The sequence below is a fragment of the Carcharhinus amblyrhynchos genome, chromosome 2, assembly GCF_965287045.1.
Source record: "Carcharhinus amblyrhynchos chromosome 2, sCarAmb.v2.hapA, whole genome shotgun sequence".
Taxonomy (NCBI): domain Eukaryota; kingdom Metazoa; phylum Chordata; class Chondrichthyes; order Carcharhiniformes; family Carcharhinidae; genus Carcharhinus; species Carcharhinus amblyrhynchos.
Window position 1 is genome coordinate 56,644,697 of NC_137325.1, and position 24,902 is coordinate 56,669,598.

The 24,902-nt window shown below is 43.0% G+C and overlaps 1 protein-coding gene across 4 annotated transcripts in view; it reads right to left on the minus strand.

Moving 5' to 3' along the window:
- LOC145354743 (RNA-binding motif, single-stranded-interacting protein 3) overlaps positions 1-24,902 on the minus strand; it is a 615,155-nt gene that overhangs the window by 290,701 nt on the left and 299,552 nt on the right. For all 4 annotated transcript variants that reach the window (XM_080206215.1, XM_080206195.1, XM_080206224.1 and 1 more), the window contains exon 4: positions 23,938-24,029. In XM_080206215.1, the coding sequence (XP_080062341.1) occupies positions 23,938-24,029 (92 nt within the window). The remainder of the gene's footprint in view (positions 1-23,937; positions 24,030-24,902) is intronic.

Genomic DNA, 24,902 nt, shown 5'->3' on the forward strand with positions numbered 1-24,902 from the left:
AAAAAGCAACCTGTATAGTGGCTAGGGGGATTAAGAAGGTGGAGACACTATGGAGGCATTAAATAACCACATTTAGGGATAATTTTGTTTCAAAATTGCATTGGTGATATTATAAACTTTTAGTTCTACACAGAAGACAGTATGAAATAATTATCTGAGCAACTTAATTGGTGCATTTTGTGATACTTATGGACTTGTGAATGAGACCCTTAAAAAGTGTACAATTTGAATTTCTGGTGCTTTTTGATATTTTAAATTTATTTCAAGTTTTTTTTGCCCAAAAGATATGAAGCTCTGAAGGCGTGACATCTTGAAGCTACATTTCCATTTACAACATATTTCAAAGGAGGGGTGCAAGGGACATGCACAAGGCTTTTAATTCACTGACTGAGAATATTTCTTCTAAGAGTTGTGGAAAAGGCCAAAGGTACATTGGTGTACTTTGTAAGTTTTACACCTCCTAATTCTTTATAGGTTTGTTATCTATCAAATCAAATAAGACCACTTGCTATGGTTACATGCCTCCCCCTTCCTCTTTTCACTATCTGATTTAAACAATGTATAACTTGCTTAATGGACAGAAAATCTGATATATCTTTCTCTTGCTCTGCAGGACAATTCTCCATGTGGAACAAACTGTAATTCAATTTAAGGAATGGCCCACTGGCTATTTTGTAGAACATTCTGATGTGGTAGGCTATTGTGCGTTCAACTGCTGCAAACTAATATTTCCAACATAGAAAGCCATTTCAATGACTCCTGGCAAGAACATTGTGAAACATATAGCCTGACAAGTTTGTGGCAAAGAAGGTTGGGAATCTATATGGAGAGGATCAATTTTGTTGTTCTGACAGCATCTGCAAAACCCTTTGGACAAAATAAAGGGGAAAGTGGTTGAACTTAATCTTCGGCTGAAGGCTACATTTATTAAACTGCTGTGACTTGGACCGCATGAAACTGTCTATCCTACAATAATTTACAGAAGAACTGTGGGGCAGGGTGTATGCGGTCTTACATTTTTACCAGTCTTCAAATCAATTCCAATGCAACACAGGGAACATTGCTCCTGGTCATGTCCAATTGTAGCTGAAAAAGATCAAAGTGATGAACAAATTTTTGCTATGCCATAAATGAGAAAATATAGTTAGGATAGCTGTACAGACCCCAAGGCCAAATCATTTGGTTGTGCAACAATCTCGTTTAGAAAATTATCTTCTAATTTCCCCTGACCCCAATAGCACCACCTACATCCCCCACCTCTCCCACCCCATGAAGCATTTTATGAGTGTTTTCTATAATTGAAGGTCCAGGTCATATTTAAAAGCTAGCACTTTGGGGCCAATTTTCACAAGGCTGTTTCAAACTCTCAATTTTGTCACAAACTGGGCTTGCAATATTATTGCATTTGCTTGTTATTTTCAAAATGCCAGAGGTTTCTGAAAATGTTCTTGTCAGAGATAAGAATGTGACAAATCCCTTTCTCCAACTCCTTTGTAGCCTCACAAACATATTGTGCAACACATCCCACATTGAACAGTTTCAACTTGTCACAGAGGAATGTTGCCGGCAGAGATGCTTATTGTTTCAGAAGTCACTGACCTCTGCTGTGGTACCTATTCATTAGCAAAGGATTACTTTTGTGGAGAGAAGGGCCATAGAAATGCAGGTTAAAATCTTGAGCATTTGCCCAATGTTCCTTGCTAGCCATTTGGAGGGTGGCAGGCAATATCTGATGGAAGGAAGCACTGAAGATATAATGAACGATCTAATTATTTTTAAACAGCTATCCCAATGACTACCTGAGTAGAAGACAGCGATCTAGAACTAAAACTATGCAGGGTCAGATGAAGCAACCTCCATCTTTGGTTTGTAATCAGTCTGTTAATTTTGACAGGGACAGCATATGTTATGCCATAATTTGCCATTGTAATGCTGAACTCTGGAGGGGTGAAAATCTTACCAGAAAGTGCACACGCTTAGACGCTGGCAAAGTCTTTTGGGTCAGACGTCAAACGGGCATGCTGGTGGCAAAGCCACGCCTTTCTGATGGTCTACATTTTCTCACCGAGTTGATGGTGTGTCCATGGGCATTGAGACAGTGATCAACAAGATATCACACTTGATGGCTTGATGGCAGCTAAGAACTGTCAATGGGGTAGAAGTGGTTGATGGTGCGCTGGAAAGATTCTGTGCAACCCAGGGGAGAAATTCTACTACTCCTGGGTGTACGGGATAATTTTCTTTATTCATTTGTGGGCATTTATTGCCCATTCCTAGTTGCCTGAGGGCAGTTGAGACCCAACATTGCTGTGGCTCTTGAGTCACATGTAGGCCAGACCAGGTAAGGACAGCAGATTTCCTTCCCTAAAGAACATTAGTAAACCCTTCTGAATAAAATGGCACTATCTTTCTGAAGTGGATTCCAGCAGTCTATTTACAGGCCTTCCAAGTTAGATCACTCAACACCAAGTGAAATGGGGCAGGAAATATGCTGTACTTCCCCTTTCTCTGTAAATTGTGCAGCAGGCAGACAATATACATTTCAAAACAGCGTCCTCTGCCCTGGGCGGCAGGACTGATGGGCAACCATATAAACGGTTTGAATATTGGTTCTGGTGGTCAAATGGATCCCACAAGGGTTTGCTCAGAGGGCAGGCTGACATTAACAGCGTACACATGGCTTTGTGGGCACCACATCTAATTGCTGAGATGTACGACACACAAAAGCTTCCGCTCCCTGAATGTGTGGTTTGTGTGAATGCACACTCAACACGTCATCAGGTAATGTCCATTCCTTGGCCACAGTAATTTCAGTTGAGAAATTAGCTGTCAGCAGTTGAAAGCCTCCCCTGCAGTTAGGAAAAGACTCAGTAATGAAGAATTATGTTTCAAAATGTGGAGGAACCCTGGCACCAACTGAACTGTTAAAATCTTTATTGCTTAAGGTTCAGATGACTGTTTAGGCGAGAGCATTTTGTCTGCCCTAATAAAATGTACCTTTTATGGGGTAGTGCACTGGCACCCACAGGAATAGGCACCTTTGCAAATTGCAAAAAGTTGTGCACTTGATGATTTTCTATCTTTGAATTTCAGTGTCAGAGGCTCAAATGCTGGAGGCTTGAGATTCTCTGAGTTGTGTTCCCTGTGAGAGCCAGATCACGGAATGGCCCATACAAGTAAAAGCTGACACCAACATATGGATCCTGTGTAATATATAATCCATGCAACATGAGCCTGTCTAATGCAATTTATGCAGTGACACCTCTAATTGAAAAATGTTTCTCTGTCACCAGCAGGTAACAGCTCTTAAGTGTGATGGACACACAAGCTATACCCATTTCCACAAATCATGTGCAACATTTAACTAAGGCGCAGAGTATGATTGAGATGTGAGTGAATTGTCAGCTTTTACTGGCCATAACTGGCATAATGCATTACTTGATTGCACTGGACTGATTTATGCAGTTAACTAGCCAGAACATTGTCCTGTGTGTATTTGATATCAATAATCAAAGTATGATATCATTCTGACATTGAATAAGATGTGAAAAGAATCTATGGGTGGAACTGTCCCATCGAGACCAAGAGTGATGGTGGGCGGCTCCAGCAGCGCCTGTCCCACCAACTAGAATAGTGGGACCCCCACCAGATTCCGTGCTTGGAATTTCATTAATTATTCACAAGTGGGTCCCCCTCCAAGTCACCCGTGGCCAGGAGCTGTTGGTCCACCTGCCATCGGCTAGAATGTTCAAAGTAGGTGGCACCATATTTAAACACCAGTCCAGTGCACTCGTGTCGCACTCTCCAGCCTGGCTGTCTTCACAACACTGTGCAGAATGTCAGTAACTCAGAGGGAAAATGCCAGCAATCTCAACACAATTCTGATCCTTGATTCAATCAACTTCCTCCCAAGCCCATCATCTGTGAGGTGCTCATGCCCCGCTTGGACCTCTACCCATCACATCTAGAGTCTTCATCAATCCCCTTCCAGTAAATAATGTAGTATTCCTTTGACCTCCCCCTCCCCCTGCCTTGCTGGAAGCTGAGTGCAGCTTTCCTCCCCTTAGTCTTCCATTATTCATCTTCTTCATCCACCTCCTTGCCCTTTGCATGCCTCACCCTCCCCTCACCCTTCCCCCACCCTCTTGTACAGTCCTCCTTCCACAGTGGTCTCCAGATCTTTGTTAGGCTACACTCACCACTCTCTGGTTTCATCTCACATTCCACCCTCAGCCAAACATCAGACCTCTGTTGTGGTGGCTGTATGGATCCCACAGCACAGTGCGGTGACACAGGTGGGCAGGAGAATCCATGTGTCCAGGAGAGATCATGTGTCCAGCAGCTCGGCATGGAGACAGAGGGCAGAAATCAGCATCTCCTAACTGAATGGTGAACAGCGAGTCAGGAACAGTGCAGCACTATGGTAGAAAGTTGTTGCAGTCACCTTGACGTCTCTGGCAAACTGACGACCATTCTTCAGCATTTGGCGCTGATATGATTTCCTGCTGGCATCACTCAAGATTGGAAGGCTTGATGGGATGCCATTAGGCAGTTGTTTTAATGAGCATTCACATGATGTGCCACCTGCCAGCAGGAACAGCGACCCACCATTAACCCACCACTGGGAGAATTGGACTCTGATTTCATGCTGGTGGCTTGCCAATCTTTTGGTTCCAGCCGTATCCACCATGCCCGCTCCCCCGCCAAACCCACCACAGCTGTAAATCTGTTATTCCAACTTCTCTGAGCATCATTTATCAATTTATCAAAATGAGGAATTGCAAAGATTTGTGATCATGATCGGTGTTGAATATAATTGACCTGAAACTCTGGGCACCAAGGAGGGTGGAGATGTTTTGCAATGCAGGTGCAGAACTAAATTTGCCAAATGAAGTTGGGACATATGATTGTTCACCGTCTCAACCCGACTCTCCTACTCCACAGTAGACTGGAGGCAAGTGCAACTTTAAAGGATAATCATGCACTTGCAGGTTAATTGCTAGTTCACGGAGTCATATAATCGTTAATAGTGCAGGAAGCCATTCAGTCCATCTGTCTCTGTCAACTCCCCGAATGAACAATTCACCTAGTACCTTCTCTCTACTTTCTCCCAAAACACTGCATTCTTCCTTTTCAGGTAACAGTCTAATTTCCTTTTGAATGCTTTGATTCAACCTGCCTCCACCATACTCTCAGGCAGCGCAATCCAGACCTTATACACTCAGGGCATGAAAAAGTTTTTCCATATGACACCTTTGCTCCTTTTGCAACTTACTTGAAATTTGTGCCCCTTGTTCCCCAGCCTTTCACAAGTAGGAGTGTCTCCCTATTGACCAAAGATGTACGGGTTAGGTGGATTGGCCATGCAAAGTTGCCCATTAGTGTCAGGAGGACTAGCAGGGTAAATGCATGGGGTTATGGGGATAGGACCTGGTGGGATTGTGGTCAGTGCAGACTCGATGGGCCAAATAGCCTCCTTCTGCACTGTAGGGATGCTTTGAATCTATGCAGGTCCCTCAGTTTTGAATATCTCTATCAGATCTCCGATCAGTCTTCTTTTCCCTATGGGAAATAGACCTAACTTCTCGAATCTACCTTCACAACTGAAGTTCCTCACCTCTGGAAGTATTCTCAGATATTTTTTCTGCACTCTCTCCAATGTGTTCACATCTTTTCTAAAGTATGGTGCCCAAAACTAGATGCAATATACCAGCTGAGGCTGAACTAGCTAATTGAAACTGATTTTGTAGAAGAGTGTAGCGGTTTGCAGTGTTGGGTGAAGTTGGTGAAGTCAATAAGGAACAGTGCTAACACAGAGCTTGGTGACTTCCCGACTTTACTTAAGGCCATATTGTGCCCAAATTCTAAGCTCTCAGCTCCGCTATCAGCTTAAAGCTGAAGAGATCCAACCTTATTCCAGCACTGCAATGCCAGCAACATGAGGCGCTGCAATGTAAATGATCCAAGCACCGCTAAAGTAATGTTAGGCACTTTTCACTGACCTCATGCTGCAGTGAGGTGACTGCAATTGTGGATACTGGGGCACAGGGACACTCACGTAATTACATGTAATAGATGAACAGAATGATGTTCACTCCCCCATCGTTCAAGCAACACCAAAAGAAAGTTCAGTGCTGCAGCTTCACTGCGCATATCATAAAACAATTGGGATTATGTTCTTTTCTGCAGAAATCATAATTAAAGAAAGGCTTTTGCTTGACTTCTATAAAGTGCCTGCCATGTGGAGGCTAATTAGAGGGTAAAAATAGTGCCACTGCATAAGAAATACAACGGTGCTACCGAAAACCGAGTGAGTTAAATCACCTGGGATTTAAACATCAGATTAAATTGGCTGCAGGTAAATAGACCTTTAATGAAGCTCAGAGTTTTAGTACAGCATGCAGCTTCAGTGCAGCAATACACATCATATACTTTATATCTAGAGCGAGAGAGAGAGAGAATAGAAAGAGCCAACAGAGATACTGGAAATTTGAAACAGAGATAAGAGAATACAGGGAATACTCAGGGGGCCAGGTAGCATCTGTGGAGCAAACAGGCTAGTTTCAGGTCAAACGTGTACCAGGTTGGCACTCAGTGAAAGGAATTTAATCTCCTACACCAGCTCTCCCATGACATGGATGGGAAAGGGGTGGGTGGTCACCGAATTGGCATGAAAGGTCTGAGGTGGAGTGTCCCAATTTCCTGATTAAGTCAGAGACAGTTAATTTGGAGGACTACCTTCTTATCTGGAGGCCTATTGACCCCTTAAGTTACCAAATTGTGGCCACTTTAGAGCCTCATCCCATCATCGTTGGTATTTTACTAGTGGTGGGTGGCCCTTTGTCATGTTGGGAGGCCACCCAGTAAAAGTTGATGGCCTCCTTATGTATATCCCACCCCCACCCAGCCCTCCACAATGACCCTCCCTGAGCCAGGGCCTACCTGACTTGCCTCAGTGAACCCAATCCTCTCACCTGAGTTCCAAGTGTTTCTTCTCTTCTCACGGCAGGATCTCCTGCAGTCCCAACAGCAGCAGTGCACCCAGTGCTGAGGCTACCAGTCCTCCAATTTGGTCTTGAAGGCAGCTTCCCCACCTACAAAGGCACAAAAGCCCCGAAGGCAGGCAGGAGGCTCCTTGATTGAGGTCCAATTCCCTCAGGTTCTGGAATTGGCAGCATTGGTGTTTGCAACCAGAGTATAGGATCATTGCTTTCACCAAGAAATTCAACACAATGTGTTAACTGAGAATATGAACGACAGAGTTTAGATATTTGAGCAAGGATTGCTCTCCTAGAAGAGATGTCCGCTTTCTGTCTGCTCCCTGACCTCGTTTTCTGGCTAGCGACTCATGACAGATGCACATTGGGATTCCTAACTGCATGGGCGTGCAAGTCATTGTTCAGCAACCAACTTCCAGCTATGCTGCAATGAGGTCTTAGCAGATCCCAATTCGCACTTACTTACTAATCACCATAATGGCCAGATAATGAACACATTTGGGTATATGATTTTTATAAATGCATTAGACAAGAAAAAAATCTTTAAAATCATTCTTATGCTCTGAAAGGCTGTCTGAAGCAAATCAATGTCCATGGCTTGTCTTGGTTACATGCAAATTGGCTCATTTACAAGGAATTAAAAAAGGTACTTAATATTTTCTGTTTGTAACCAAAACACTAACATCAAATCATTGGTAGAACTGCACAGTGATGTTTTATATCTGAAACATTTTCTTTTCATATTTTTCTGGATACAGTTTTCTTCACCATCACACTCCAATGGCAAGAAACAGGAGTCAGGACTGTTTCCGAGTCCTGGACCTGCCTCCGGCAGAGGGAGAGAGTTGGAATTTTGACTGAGATGCCCACTTAACTTCATGGAGATAGATTCCCTATCCAATTAAAGCTGACAGGTAGGCTGCCCTGCTGGAGAGCCAATTAAAGGCCTTTCAGCTTCAGAAGAGGGCCTGACTGCAGTAAAAGACAAGCAACTGAGAATGTGCTTCAACATTAAGGTGCTTTGTCAGCAATGTTTTAAGAATTTAATTAAACAATAGGTTTAGATACTTGAGCAAGGATCCCTCTCCCGGTGGAATCCCAAATGCAGCCAGGCCACCACCATGAAGGGGATGGGAGGAATGAATAGTGGGGAATTCCTCTTGCAGGGCACCCTTTGGCTGCATGTCCTAGGCATGCAGGGAGGGTCTCTAGGCCTGCCCAGGGTGTTGCACCCTCTCTCCTCCCCCTTTGGCTGTCAGTCAATTAAACAACCACTCTATCATATTGGGAAATTGGACATTGACTAAAAATCCCAAATGTAACCATAACCAGGCTAATTGGAGCCTCCCCACCTCCCCACACATGAATTCAAAAACATAGTGGGCACATAACCTTTGCCTAACATTTGATAAATCCACACATTGTGAGTCATAGAATCATACAATTCCTGCAGTGAAGAAGGAGGCCATTCAACCCATTGAATCTGCACCGACGGCAATCCCACCCAAGCTCTATTCCCATAACCCCACATATTTACCCTGCTAATCTCCCTGGCTCTACGGTCAATTTAGCATGGCCAATCAACCTAACCCACATATCTTTGGGCTGTGGGAGGAAACCAGAGCATCAGGAGGAAACCCATGTAGACACGGGGAGAGTGTGCAAACCCCACACAGACAGTGACCTGATGCTAGAATTGAACCCAGATCCCTGGCACTGTCAGGTAACAGTGTTAACCATTGTGCCACTGTGCCATCCCAAGTATTGCAGCAAATGCTGTGATGTATGACTCATCTACTGTAGCTCAAAAATCTATAATTTGCATTGATATAGTACCTTTAACATAGAAAAATATGCAAAAATAACCAGTAACAAAAGCATAATTCTCTATTTTGCCAACTCTGGACTCAAATAAATCTTCTGGCTGGTTTCCCAATCTGCACCCTCTGTAGATTCCAGCTCATCCAATACTCAGCAGGCGGTATCTTAACTTGCACCAAGTTCTTTTACACACCAGTCCTGCACACAATGACATCCAACTGACACCAGGTTTACCAATGCCTCATTTTAAAATGCTCATTCTTGTTTGCACATTCGGCCATGACTTTGTCCCATTTCTGTTTCTGTCACCTCTTCCAGCCAAGCAACCCTCTGGCGTCTCTGTGCTCGTCTTGCACACCCTCTATTTTAATCACTCCATCATTATTGGGCATGTTTTTAGACTCCTTAATTCTAAAACTCTGGAATTCTCTCCCTAAATCTCTCAGCCTTTTTACTGCTCGTGACTCCTTCATTGTCTCTTATGTATCCCCAGCACCCCTTGGCGGACAAGGTCACCAGCTCAAAGGTCCTGGAGGGTGAGAAGTCCATCAGCATATACTCATTGCTAAACCAATGACACCTGCGCTGGTTCAGTTACATTCATCATGTGGATGATGACTGTATATATTTTGTATGATGAACTCGCCACTGGGCATGACTTCCTAGGCTCTCATACCTCTGCTACAGGGACACCTGTAAGCAAAATTTGAAGATGGCAGCATCAGCACTGAGAACTGGAGGAGAGCCGCTGAAAGCTCTGTCTTCTGGAAGGGCACCAGAAGAGGCGTTTGCAGGTCATGAAGAGGGCCCAGAATGAAAAATAGGCCACTGAATTATGCATCTTCTTAGCCTGCTGTCCATCTCTGCAGTATGCGCAGCAAAGCCATACTGGGGTGGGGTGGACTCATAGATGGCCACCAAGGCGCAAACCATCGATTTATGAGACTGAAGGTTACCACTTTCTTCCTTCATTGAAACCTACTTTTGTGACCAAGCTTTTGGCTGCCCACGGAGCTCAATGTCAAATTTGATTTGGTACATCCCTGTGATGTGCTTTGGAATATTTTACAGTGTTAACGATATTATACAAGTTATTGTTGCTTCTAAAGTTACTAAAATAAAACCCAATTTTCTGTCAGGTACTTTTTCTTTTCAAAATAATGGTCTAAGGGAAAATTCAAAGAATGTCTTTGTTTAAAAGCACCAGTATACATTTACATATATACAAAAATACATATAATGTATAAGTGATTGTCAGAACTTTGGGAAACACCTACAGTAAATCTTTATTACCTAGGATGTGTGGGGAATGGGTTGCGGATTAATCAAAGATACCACATAATGGGGAGTTACAATTACCAATGGAATATAACACAACCCCTGTAGCACGAGCTAATGTACAAATACTCAGGAAGTAAAGAAGAGTATTCTTTTTACTTCTAATCTCCAACAGTACATTAAGATATAACAAATGTAAAATCATACCGTATACAAGTACGGGTTCCAGATAACTTTGCAACTATTTCTGGTTGACAAAGTGATGATTTATATTAGGGGAACGACAGAAATTAACAGAGAATTTGCCTCCATTGTGCCTGAGTTTACTGCAATTATTTCTTCACCTTATGAAAAGTTCCAGTTTTATTTAAACACTGTCCCACACACTTTAAACATGGACAATGTATCCTTTTCTTATCTGTAGTGAGGGAAGTGCTGAAAACGGAACATGCATCTCAGTAAAGCCTGGCAACAAATCAATTACAATGTAACATTATCTACAGCTTTTACAAAGGATTTCTCTTGATGGGTCTGCAGCCGGAGAAAAAAAAGCCATTTAAAACATATTTAAACCAATCAATTTCCTTGACTAGACGTTTAGATCGATTGACGTTCAATGTTTATGAGAAACCTTTACCATTTAAAATCCCATAAACTGGCACAGACTGGTATGGGGCTTCAGTGATCAATTTATTTCAAGTAGCCTCTATTTCACTGAAAACTGCGTGTATGTGTTTTGGTTGTGAGCTTTCAAGGCTCAAACTGTTTAACTGCACAGAAGGGTGATCGAAATAGCTGGCACCAGTCTTATTGTTGATCAGAATGCTTTGCAATGCAACAGATACAATGCAAAGCATTTCAAAGCTCCTTTCAGGCCCACCACATCTTTAAAATGATTCTTCAGCAAATAGTGAACCCATTGACCTACCTAACCTCCATTATATTTATATATCCAGCACTCTTCATACAATTGTGAAATAAGGAAATATGCATTATGGCCATAATGCAAGCTATCATATTTTCTTTGCCACTGCAAGCAACTGTGGAATAGAAGAATCCCCTACAGTGCAGAAGGCGGTCCTTCGGCCCATTGAGTCTGCACCGACCACAATCCCATCCAGGCTGTATTCCCTCAACCTCACATACTTATCCTGCTAATCCCCCTGAGACTAGGGTCAATTTAGCATGGCCAATTCACCTAACCCGCATATCTGTGGACTGTGGGAGGAAATCAGAGCACCTGGGGGGAAACCCACACAGACACTGGGCAAACTCCACAGGCAGTGACCCAAGGCCAGAATTAAACCTGTGCCCCTGGCGCTGTGAGGCAGCAGTGCTAACCACTGTGCCACAGTGCTGCCCCATCTTATTGAACTCCTCTTGAAGCTGGAATATTCCCAATAAACACACTTTATCTTCTGTGCATAGCACCATTCTAAAAATAGTAACAGCTTCATAACGATTTGAAATAATTTTACTGAATTAATATAGCTGTTGAGAAAAATGTACTTTCCTCAAGAGAGATGGGGCTGTTTGACATGCTCAATATTTTTATAAAATTTCACACTGTGGGTTCATATACTAAACTGGGAAATAGGTTTCTGTATAGGTTGAGAGCCGATAGATTTAAAATTGAGATAAAGAGGAGCTACTTCTTGCAGAGGGTGGTGAATTTGTGGAACTCGCTATCCCATAGCGTGGTGGAGTCTGAATCATTGAATGGTTTCAAGAAGGGAATAGTAATATTTTTAATAAAAACAAAGGGATAAGGGGATATGGGGAACAGTGAGGGTGTGGAGACCAGAGAGAAAGATCAGCCATGATCTGACTGAATGGCAGAGCAGGCTTGAAGGACTGAATTTGTCTACTTCTGCTCCTAATTCCTATGTTCCTAGAAGAGCTTAAAGACATTTGAAATGCATTATGCCTTCTTCAATGTCAAGTACATACAGCATCTCCTTGGACACAGATGACAATTCCAAGTTCTTACAATACCAAGCATATTGGCCTGGGTATGTGATGTAATGAAACTGTCGGAGTTCATTGCTATTGCTCCATGATAATGATAGCAAGCTCTGACAGCCGCATGTGGTTAAACATGAAAATCCAGAAGCCAGTGATTCCTATTCTTGCACAGGGTGTGCTGTTTAAGTTGTTGCAGCTAGAAACCAATGGCAAATGACTGATTAGGCATCAACTTCCAACATTTAACCTTTAGTTTCGCTATGAAAACCCTTGAAAAAAACGTGTCTTACTAAATTAAATGTAACTGGAATTTTAACAGTGCACTAAATCATAATTACTGCTGAACAAACTCTAAGGCCCTGAAAAAATAAATTTTATAATGGCAGAATGTCAATTTTCTCCATTAGAATAAAGAAAATCCATATGGCTCTATAAACATTTTAAAAAAGTCTATTTTGGATAATTCAGCTTCTACCTTAATCCCATATGTATGTCCCCATCTTTATTTTGCTATCTGTAAAATGATTAAAGAGTGAAGGATAAGCCATGCTTTCTACTTCCTGGTTTGCTGTGAGAATTCTTCAACACAATTGGCTGTTTGATGCCATTGTCCTCTGAAGGCTGTTGCCAGAACTAAATTAACATTGAGAAAGGTAAAAACCACATCACAAAGATCACCAGATATTTATGGGAAGCTATTGATTGCACAAATTTGGGCTATTATTGATTGAAAATGAAATCCTGCAAGTTGAAAAAAATCTGACTTGGTATTAATGTAGCAACCAAATGTGAATATTAGTGTTCACCACTTACCTCCCCTCCACCCCCAACCATCTACCCACCACCCCTCCCAGCCCCTGCCCCCAATACTTGTTTGGTTGTGGGGATGGTGTGGAAAATGAGCCTTCAATATGTCCATGGTGGTGGTGGGGAGATTTGTTTGAAGCTTGTGGGAGGGGGTGGACAGTACTCTGTGTCTGTGGAAGAAGTGGGGGATGTGCTTAATTCTAGCGCTCATTGGGGCACTCCTTAAAGATGACACTCCAATGCATCATGCTCCAGACCACCATAGTGACAGGATAAACTGCAGTTCCAGATCTCCGTGCACAGAGTGCCAGAAAGTCTGGTCTGAGAAGTTGGCAATGCATCTGGATAGACACGTCAATTTTCAGTCAGAGCCTGCACGCTTGACAAACGTTGGTAAAATTCCGCCCGTAGTTTAGTGGTTAACCATGCCACGTCATATGTTAGTGACAAATACTTAGGTGACCACATGTGTAGTCAAATTCTTGATAAATTCATGCCCTGTAGTTCTGTCTGCCAGTACAACATCTTTTTTGTGTTAAAAGTGAATAAATATGATTCAAGGCTACAAGCGACAATTAGTTACAGCAGCAACAAGAATAAGAGATGTATGGTGAGAACTCCATCTCGAAATGAATGTTCTCAGGCATTATGAAACATCAAGTAACCACAGGATGTTATTCATTCCATCAATCCAGCTGCAGTTATCATTGGTAAAATCTCCAGACCTTGGACAACATGCTACCATTCCAAAATGATATAGAGTCCATCCACATCTGAAATGTGCAGCTTTTTCCATACTTTGTGGAACGTGGAACAATTAAAACTTGACCACATCCTCCAGACTTAGCTTAGTCATGTTGCCCAACACTGTTATCGTTTTACTAACAGTTCACAAAATTGAGCAATAGATCAGATATTGTTTCATTCTTATTTTCATTGTCAGTTGGTCATTTTAACTGCAGAGTTGATGCAAATATCCACTACATGATATCTGAAAAATAAAGTTAAATTGAACTTCCAGAACTGTAATGGGCAAAATGTACATCCTGGCAGTCCTTGACTTCACAACATTCAAGTTATGATGAATGGCACTTATGATGTTTATAAACTGACACCCCATTTCAACTTTACCATATCGGTTTTCCCTTCAGAACACCATGCCAGCATGTTCATAAGTGCGCACTGCTGTTCTGTACTAACATCTCTATGACTGGACAAGTTGGTTCATCTTCATTGGCTTGGAAACTACTGTTTTATTCTGTTACAATTTTGGCACAACCATTGCGTTTTTAATGCATTTATACACTTATGTTGTATTTATTATGCAGTCAGACTTGCAGAAGTTCAAGGTTAAACAGGCAAGTGACAATGATCAAAGGCTTCATTGTATCCCTCGCACTAACTGAGGAACTTGTGCTAAGGCCTGCAGACATTAACAGTCATCTCAGGGCAAGAGTTGAGAGCATTTTACACTGCCAGACAACCTATGAGTGATTTCCAGCCTTAGTTCAAGAACCAATCCCTCATTTATTCCATAGTGCCTATGGGAAAATTGGTTCTGACTTATGCTGTTTCGACTTTAAATGCGATTTTCGAGAACCAATGATGTCATAAGACTGAGGGCTGTCTATATGTTTTAAATAGCTTTGGAGCAAGATGGTATGGAATTTATTTCTCAAAAACACGATTTGAGTGCCTCTGTAGCTTTCAAATAGTTATCATTGTTGCCAGTAAGTTTTATTACTGCAGGAACAGACCAAAGGATAATGATGAAAAATCTTGTTCAAATCAATGGATTTAAATTCATGTCCAAATTCCAAATATGAAATCCTGGTGGCTCATAGTCCACGCCAGGAATGCAATTTTGTAACAAATATCCCTTCGGAATCCCTCTCTATGAACTTATTCCATCATCAGATAAATGCCTACCTCGCAATATCCTTGAGAAATGTAATTAAGTCAAAGAGCTCATATGCAAAAATGCCGATCACATTCATCACATAAATGTAACATGATTTTAAGTAGGACATCAAGGAAATTTCATCTGGGCAGATTACCACAGAGGACAAATTACATCTTGCTTCCTTGAGCAGCAGACTATGTCATAGATCCTGGACCTTCATCCAAACCATGAAGGTAAAAAATAGTGAATCTGTGCATATTTATGTAGTGTAGCGATTCTCTGAAAAACATCTGCAACAAGGACAGATGGACAAAGAGTCATATGTGTGCAATTGATTCACCTCAGGATAGGCAGAAAGTGCACGATTTGTTGAAGTTGTGCTGTCTGTGGGATCAGAAATGAAGATGCTCTGCCAAGAGCAACAGTCAACTCAGACATGTAGCACAACATGATGCCCAGTTATGTCTTACACAGCCATTTAAAATTAGCCAGCGGTAAAGAGAAACATCAGTATGACCACTTCTTACTCTGGCAAAATTGGTCTGAATATTTATTTCAAATTCATCACAAACTCCAGCCCATGATTGTTTAAAGCCCTAATGTGAATTTGATTAAACAAATATATTGATGTGGCACTATTTTACCCTTCTTTGGAATGGGGAAATATGGTATACGTAAAATCCCTTGCTAATGTTCCCTGTATCAGATACAGTGACAAAGTGTGTTGTGTGGTTTTCAGAATGTTTGTAAATAACTAGGGGAGGTGTTGGCATAGTGGCAGTCTCACTGGACTAGTAATCCAGAGACCTAGGGTAGTGCTCTGGGCATCCATGTTCAAATCCCACCAATTTAAATTCAACAGAATCTAAAACAAAAAGTCTAATGGTGACCATGAAACCATTGCTGATTACCAGAAAAACCCACCTGGTTCACTAATGTCCATTAAGGGAGAAAATTTGCTGTCCTTAACTGGTCTGGCCTACATGTGACTCCAAATCCACAGCAATGTGATTGACTCTAAAATACCTTGAAGGCTGGGCAATAGATGCTGGCCTAACCAGTGACACCCACATCCCAAGAATGAATATAGAAAGAAAATCCCCCACTCTACCATTACCTCAAGACAGGGGATCAACTCTGGTTCAATGAAGAGTACAGGAGGGCATGCCAGGAGCAACACCAGACATACTAAAAATGAGGTGTCAACCTGCTGAAACTACAAGGCATGCCAAACAACATAAGCAGAAATTGATTCCACAGGCAACAGATCAGATCTTAGCTCTGCTGTTCTGCCAGTCTTAAATGGTGATTGACAACTGAATAATTCATTGGAGAAGGAAGTTCCACAAATATCTCCATCCTGTAAAAGATAAGGAAGCATGCACAGCAATCTTCAGCCAGAAGGGCGGAAGGGATGATTCATTTTGGCCTCCAGAGGTTCAGAGTGTCACAGATGCCAATCTTCAGCCAATTTGATTCACTCCACATGATATAAAGAAATGGCTGAAGGCACTGAATGCTGCAACGATCCTGACAAGATTCTGGCAATAATACTCCAAATTGTGCTTTAAACCTTTCTGTGCCCCCACCCAAGATAATCCAGTATAACTACAACACTGGCATCAACCCCGCAATGTGGAAAATTGCCCAAGTCTGGTGAACAAAAAGGAGCACAAATCGAACTTGGCCAATTACCGCTCCATCAGTCTACTTTTGATCATCAGTAAAGTGATGGAAGGGGTCGTCATCAGTGCTATCAAGCAGTATTTGCTTAGCAATAACCTGCTCACTGACACTCAGTTTGGGTTCTGCTAAGGTCATCCAGTTCTTGGCTTCATTACAGCCTTGGTTAAAACTCAGAGGTAAGGTGAGAGTGACATCAAGGCAGTGTTTAACTGAGTGTGACATCAAGCAGCCCTAGCAAAACGGGTTAAGTTAATGGGAAACGGGGGGGAAACTGTCCACTGGTTGGAATCATATCTGACACAAGGGAAGATGGCTATGGTTTTTCGAGGCCAATCATTTCTGTTCCAGGACATCGCTGCAGGAGCTCTTCATGATAGTGGCCTAGGCCAACCACCTTCAGTTGCTTCATCAATGACCTTCCCACCATCATAAGGTCAGAAGTGGGGGTGTTGGTAATAAACAATGTTATGCATCATTCACAACTCCACAGATTCTGAAGCAACCTGTGTCCAAATACAGCAAGACCTGGACAATTTCTAGACTTGGGCTGACAAGTGACAAGTAACATTCATGGCACACAAATGCCAAACAACAACCATCTCCAACAAAAGAGAATCTAGCTATCACTTCTTGACATTCAATGGCATTAACATCCTGGGGTTTACCATTTGAATCCCTAGTGCAGAGGAGGGCATTCGGTCTATTGAGTTGGCACTAACAACAATCCCATCCAGACCCTATCCTGTAACCCCACATATTTACCCTGCTAATCCCTCTAACCTATGCATCCCAGGACACTACGGGACAATTTAACATGGCCAATCAATGGAACCTACACATCTTTGGAATGTGGGAGGAAACCAGAGCACCCAGAGGAAACTCACACAGACATGAAGAGGACGTGCAGACTCCACACAGACAGCGACCCAAGCTGGGAATCAAACCTGGGTCCCTGATCCTGTGAGGCAGCAGTGCAAACTCACAGCTGTCATGTTTACACGTTTCAGGAATAATTGATTTTGAATTCTTAAAGGTCTGATGAGCATGTCTATTGGAATTATTGTAATACTATGTATTTCATGGATGATTTTAGGTGAGAGAGTAATTGATGGAAGTTAATCTGGAATGTTATGAACCCAGAATATTGAAGATCACATGTAACCTGGCTCTGAAGCAGATTTGTGATGGTCTTTTATTCTATTATCCATGAAGTCAAAGATACATTGGTTTGTACCTGGTGGTGTCCAGCTGCATAACTGGACCTTATCTCTGTTCAAGAATTCAATTGTCATTTTCCAGTCTCACATTCTTTGAGGCTTCAAGTAGAAAAGGCAAGTGTTTTTGCCATTCAGGTGTCCAGGCATGAGCGCTAGTCAAATTGTAACATGGGATTTTAGGTCACAAGGCTTTTTCCAAAAACAAATAAATAGTTTCAAAGTTACAAACCACATCCATCACATGAGCTGCAGGGAATAAACAAGTGACATCGATGTATTTATTTTCTTGTTACTCTGATTGGGATAGCATCATTCTGACCACAAGGTCTATTCCATGCTTCCGCAATGGGTATTTTGTTACTTGTAACTTCCTCAGTCCCAATCTATGTGAAGGCTGCAGACTTTTCTAAAGCAATTTTGAACCTTTGAAAACATCCCAGTATTTCTGTCATCTCTATTTGTCAGCTGTTAAACAAAATAAATGCAGGTTGGAATTAACACTTTGAGAGACATGAATTCTGTGCATTTATTGGCAGAGTGATTAGCACTGTTGCTTCACAGTGCCAGGGACCCAGGCTCGATTCCCATTGGGTCACTGTGTGGAGTTTGTATATTTTCCCCATGTCTGTGTGGGTTTCCTCCAGTGGTCTGGTTTCCTTTCCACAGTCCAAAGACGCGCAGGTTAGGTGGATTGGCCATGCAAAATTGCCCCTTAGTGTCAGGGGACTAACTAGGGTAAATGCATGGGGTTATAGGGGTAGGGCCCAGGTGGGATTGTGGTTGGTATAGGCTCGATGAGCCGAATGGCCTCTACGCTGTAGGATTCTATGATTCTGCAGGAGGAGCTGCTGTGGAATGGTAAGTGACAAGACCATCGCTTTTCCATAGTATTTTGTTCTATATCCAATCAAAGCTGTCACTTTCATATTATAGCTCTATTTGAGCAACATGCTTCTAAAATTCTTACTCAGTCCAACTATCACAGTCACACTTACTGGGAAGGTTGGAAGGAGCTCATTCCAATGATATTCATGGGCCATCTCCATAGGTTTTTCTCACTTAAACTGGCCTACTCTAGAAAAGCAGAACCTCCTCCTCTGCTAATGGAGTCATTTTCACCCCAGGGGAGGCCATTCAGCCCATTGGGTCTATGCCAGGCTAGCTCCTTAATAGGGGCACTGTCTTACTCTCCTGGAAAAAAAAAATCATCAAAATATTAAGGAACCAGTCACCTTTCACAAACTTTCTCACTCAGACAGCTAGATCAGTGGTTCCTAACCTTTTCAGTAACAATTCCATAGCAATGACACAGACTCCAATGACATCCACACCGAGAGGAGTGGTAATCTGGAAATCTCTTCCCCAAAAGGCTGGGGGTCTTTCTAGACTGAGAACAGATTTTAGGTGGATGAGAGTACTAAGATCAATGGTAGGTCATGTGACGCAGTGGTAGTGTTCCTACCTCTGGTCTGGAAACTCTGCATTCAAGTCCCCTTTCAGGACTTGCTGACAATGAAAGAGTGTCAAATGTGAAGTCCTTCCAATACAGCTGATGGCAGGTGATAAGCGTGTCACCCTGATCCCAAATCGGCAGTCGCAGAAAAATTCTGCTGCAGGAGATTCAATGTCGCTGGATTCAAAGACCCTGAGAAGCAAGAGTTAGTCAGCGTTTCGCAGCTAACCTGGCAACGACCAATGAACCAGAGCCACAGAGTGCCCTAGTCCGCCTTGAAAGTGACCATAACGGTCAGCACCTGCGAGGAGATGCTCAAGCTTTCGCCCAGGAAACACGAAGGCTGGTTCGACAAGAATGACCAGGAAATCCAGGTTCTCCTTGACCGTTCCTGAACTGGCAGCTCCACCAAAACGTGAGCGAGAGGAAACAAGCCTACAGGCAACTGAAGGCCAAGGTGCAAGAAAGGACCTGCCACCTAAAGAACAGATGGTGGGTGAAAAGAGCGCAGGAGACTCAGCAACTCACCGTCATATCTTCTTCAGTGAAATTCAAAACATCTGTGGACTGTGTAAGCAGGTACCCACCACCCTGACAGCCAAAAACCGAGAGGCTCACATCAAAGACAGAGGGGCAGCCAATACCAGGGAGAGCACTTTGAGGACTTCCTCAACAAGACATGGATTTCAACACAAGTGATCTAAACGCCATCCTGCAACATGCTTCCCACCACCATCTCAGAGCAACTCCAGCTTGCCATGAGGTTAAAAAGCCATCCGACAGCTGAAAAACAACAAGGCCTCTGGGTTGAAATGGAATTCCCACTGAGTATTAAAATATAGTGGAGGAACACTCTTAACAAGAATACACAACCCCATCACTTTGTCCAGAAGGAAGAGGATATTGGGAGCATACCAGGAGAGATGCTTTAATTGTGGCCACCTTCAACAAAGGAAACTGTGGAAATTACAGAGGAATTTTCCTACTCCGTCAAGAAGAAGGTCATCATGAGAATTCCCCTCAGCTGCCACCTCCCAGTGGCTGAAGATCTCCTCCTGAGTCTCAGTGCAGTTTCTGCCCATCAAGAGACACAATGGACATGATCTTCAGCTCATGACCAATCCAGGACAAGTGCAGAGAACAGCATCAACTGCTGTACATGGCCTTCTTTGATCTCGCAAAGTCTTTCAACTCTTGTCAAACGTGAGGGATTATGGAACATTGTCTTCAAATCAGCTACCTGTAGAAATTCAACATTCTCTGTCTGCTCTGTGATGACATGCAGGACATAATCCTCACCAATGGAACCACCACTGACCCAATATGTGTGCAAACTGGGGTCAAACAGGGAACCGTGCATTGCACCAGTGCTCTTCTCCATCTTCCTCGCAGCAACACTCCACCCATCATCCTTAGCTCCCTGCTGGAATGGAGCCAACCTATCGGACAAGCGGGAAATTTTTCAAACTCCAGCGCCTCCAGGCTAGAACCAAGACCACCCCAACTTTTGTCATCAAGCTGCAGTATGCAGACAATGCCTGTGTGTGTGCACATTCAGGGGCTGAGCTACAAATCTTCGTTGACGCACTCACCGAGGCATTTGAGAGAATGGACCTCAGACTAAACATCCGAAAACAAAGGTTCTCTACCTGCCTGCTCCTGCTCCCTAACCATCAAGATCCACGATGAGGCCTTGGACAGACTGGTTCATTTCCCATACCTCGGGAGCCTCCTCTTGTTGCGAGCAGACATCTTTGATAAAATCCAGCATCAACTTCAGTGCGCCAGTGCAGTCTTCAGACATGCGAGGAACAGAATGTTCAAAGCCCGAGACCTCAAATCCAGCACCAAGCTCATGGTCTACAGAGCAGCTGTGGTTCCCACCCTCCTGTGTGCATCAGAAACATGGAAAATGTACAGGAGGCACCTCAAATCCTGAAGACATATCACCTACGTTGCCTCCACAAAATACTATAAATCCCGCTGGTAGGATGGACATATCAATGTGAGCATCTTCTCCCAGGCATCAAGGCACTCATTATGCTCAACCAGCTGCAGTGAGCAGGCCACATTGTCCACATGCCTGACACAATACTCCAGAACCAAGTGCTCTATTCAGAGCACTGCAAATGGCAAGCGATCATGAGGAGGGTGGAGGAAACACTACAAACAAACTCTGAAAACCTCCCTGAATAAATGAAACATCCCCATCGACATATAGGAATCATTTGCCTTAGACTGCCCAAACTGGAGAAAAAGCATCTCTGAAGGCGTCAATCATCTTCAGCATCACCGGGCAGAGCACACAGAGGCGAAGTGTGTAAACACTGGAAAGAGAACACAGAATCCAGAATGTCCCACTCACCCATCTCATCACCCAAAATTGTGGCAGAGTCTGTGGCTCAAGAGTTAGACTATTCAGCCATTGCAGAACCCACCTCCCAGAGTGGAAGCAAGTCATCCTCAACGCTGAGGGACTGCCAAAGAAGAAGAAGATGAACCGCTATCAATCTTGAGATGAAAATCCTATATTTACAGTCAAAGAATGGGGAGACCACATCAAGGATATGGTGTCATCAAAAGATATGGTGACATTAAACTCTTAAAGGGACAGTCTCCAAACTTTTCCATGATCTTTATAGAATAGAATCCTACAGTGCAGAAGGAGGCCTGACACTAAGAGCAATTTAGCATGGTCAATCAACCTAACCTGCATATCTTTGGACTGTGGAAGGAAACTGGAGAAGCTGGAGGAAACTCACGCAGGCATGGGGAGAATATTCAAACTCCACACAGATAGGTCATCCGAGGCCGGAACTGAACCCGATTCTCTGGCACTGTAAGGCAGCAGTGCTAATGACTGAGCCTCCCACCTTACTTATATAATCGCCTGTTCATTGTGGTGAATAAGGAAAAATTGGAATTGCTGCTAATTAATTGTTCACCTGTGAAACTAAGTAACCTTTACATTGGTCCCTGCACACTAAACTCAAAGCCACAAATAGATATGGTTGCTAGGAAAGTTTCACTACAATGGAAGTTACATTGACTTGCACCCGCACGTTACTTTTTTTTGGATAAAGTAACTATTCTTCAATCTGGCAGAATCAGTGACAAGATGGCATCATTAACTCACCGTATCTCCGACAGGATTTGATATGTCTTTGGGCGGTAAATGTATTCATGCTCACCATTTGTGCCACTCAATTTGTGCCACTTCTGCTTGACAGAAAGTAGTTCTCAGTATTTGATACAGCACTATCTGTTCTTCTATGTCCTCAGTTAGAATGGTAGATTATTATGTTACATACATCACCCAGACTTTGAACTATATTGCCCTCACCATCGCTGGGTCAAAATTCTGGAACTCCCTTCCTAACAGTACTTGGGTATTCCTCCAATGCGTGGACCTGCAGTGGTTCAAGAAGGCAGCATGCCACCACCTCCTCAAGGACAATTAGGGAAGTGCAATAAATGCTGGCCTAGTCAGTGATACCACATCCCGCGAACAAAAAATCTATTTGGATGTAATTGTAAGATACCTACCAATGGCAGTCAGTTTCAGAATGTTAATTGAGTCTACACCTATCAGGTGGAATTTAATGAGCCCACCCCAGCCCAAGGCAGTTTTGAAGTCAGGGGGAATTTAATAGAGTGGCAATACCAGGTCAGGACCCCACTGCCTTCCCACCTCTGCCCCAATTAAGTCCACAGTGGAAAATGTGAGGTATGTAAAAATGGGCTCCCTTAATAGTTCCAACATTCAAAGGCACTCAATGTCTGACAAAGTGACCCAGCAATGGGTAGGACAAGGGCCTTCTGAGACCACTCCTGTGCCCTTTCTTCCAAACCCCCCTGTCTACAATCCAAACCCCCTTCAACAGCAAGTGACCCTTTCTTCACACCCATTCCCCCCTTTTGCACCTGTGGGCTGAGATCCCTCACTGATCCTGGGTCTCTGATGGGTGCAATGCCCGCAGCTACCCTCCCCTCCTCAGCGGCACTAGCAGCAATGAGGAATTGCTTGCATCTGACTGGTCAGCATGCTTCAGGGGCAGAATGTGTGCCCCTTGTGTCCTCAATCTGGGGTAAGGCCAGTGACTGGACAGTTCAGTGCTTAACTCTGTGGGCCTCCCTCAGATGAGATGATGTGGGGCCCTCGCTAACTCTCCAGCCAACTGGATTCAATCCTGCCGAGGAGGTCTATCTATCTCTCTTTGAGTAATCGAGCATCCAGTACTGTAATACTAGAACATCTTCCTGTGTGGTCTGATTTTCATGTTTTCCTGAATCCATAAACCAAAACAGCACTTTTAGACTCTTGCATTAGTTCCGCTCACAGTCCAATCTTCCTCAGTATATTACAATCATTTTGATGAGGAAACTTAGTTTAAAATCCTCAAGCAATACAAAACTCTTTTCTGAACAAGTTATCACAGCTTGAGACAAATGGCAGCATGGGTACACGAGGACAGAGTTTCTATTCATAGCTTTGCTAGGTAGCAATGCCCTTTTAAAACTGTACAACAGTCACACAATTTTTTATCAAATGAACTACTTTTCATACACATTCATATTCAGCCAAATGCATGTGGGCGTGTTTAATTTGGTACATCCAGGGTATGTAGCAGTATGCATTTATGCGCATCTCACTGACAAGCCAGGCAGATATTTTCTACAAGTGCCACCTTGTTCATTGTTACTAACCGGTATCTTCTTTAATCCAACAGACATTATCCTAATTTACAATTCCAATAAAGAAACACTGCAATGCAGAGGCAAAATTGCTTAATTGTCAAGAATGCTCACCTTTGCCATCTGGGCCTGTACTCCACTGGCTTTGAGAGATGCCACTGCCTTCTGTGCAGCTGCTGGGCTGTCAAAATCTACGAAGCCATAGCCTGTGAAAGACAGTTACCGTACATTATCAGCACTGGCTACGTGCACAGCATCCAAAAGCAGTCAACTGCGACAAAGAAACCTCTTGTTTGACCCAGGATCAGATTAACATGAAAAGATCATTCATCTTTCCAAAATTTTGCTCTCATTCCTCCAGAACTGTACCCAGTCGATGCCGAAGGTGTATACGGGGCTGGGTAAAAGAACCAATCTCATCAACAGTGGCTTTGTTTGCTGGACAGATATAGAAGTATCCTGATGATGATGCATTGGTTGTAAACCTTAATTTAGTTGATAATAAACATTTGGCTAGAAACTTATTCTGTCAGTGCTTTACCAGCTGTAATAGAAAGCATTCCCTCATTCTGCATTGATGTAGTGCCATGGATTTTGTTTCTTACCTTTCCTTTTAAGCTAGACTTTTATCCCAGTTATAGAGTCACAGAGGTTCACAGCATGGAAATAGGCCCTTCGGCCCAATTTGTCCATGCCACCTTTTTTTTTTGAAACCCCTAAACTAATCCCAATTGCCTGCATTTGGCCCCTATCCCTCTATTCCCATTCCACCCACGGAACTATCTAAGTGCTTTATAAAAGATAAAATTATACCCACCTCTCCTAGTACCTTTAGCAGCTTGTTCCAGACAATCACAACCCTCTGTATGAAAAAATTGCCCCTCTGGATACTTTTGTATCTCTCCCCTCTCACCTTAAATCTATGCCCTCCAGTTTTAGACTCCCCTAACTTGGAGTAAAGATATTGACTATCTACCTTGTCTATGCCCCTCATTATTTTATAGACCTCTACAAGGTCACCCTTCAGCCTCCTACGCTCCAGAGAAAAAAGTCCCATTCTATTCAGCCTCTCCTTATAA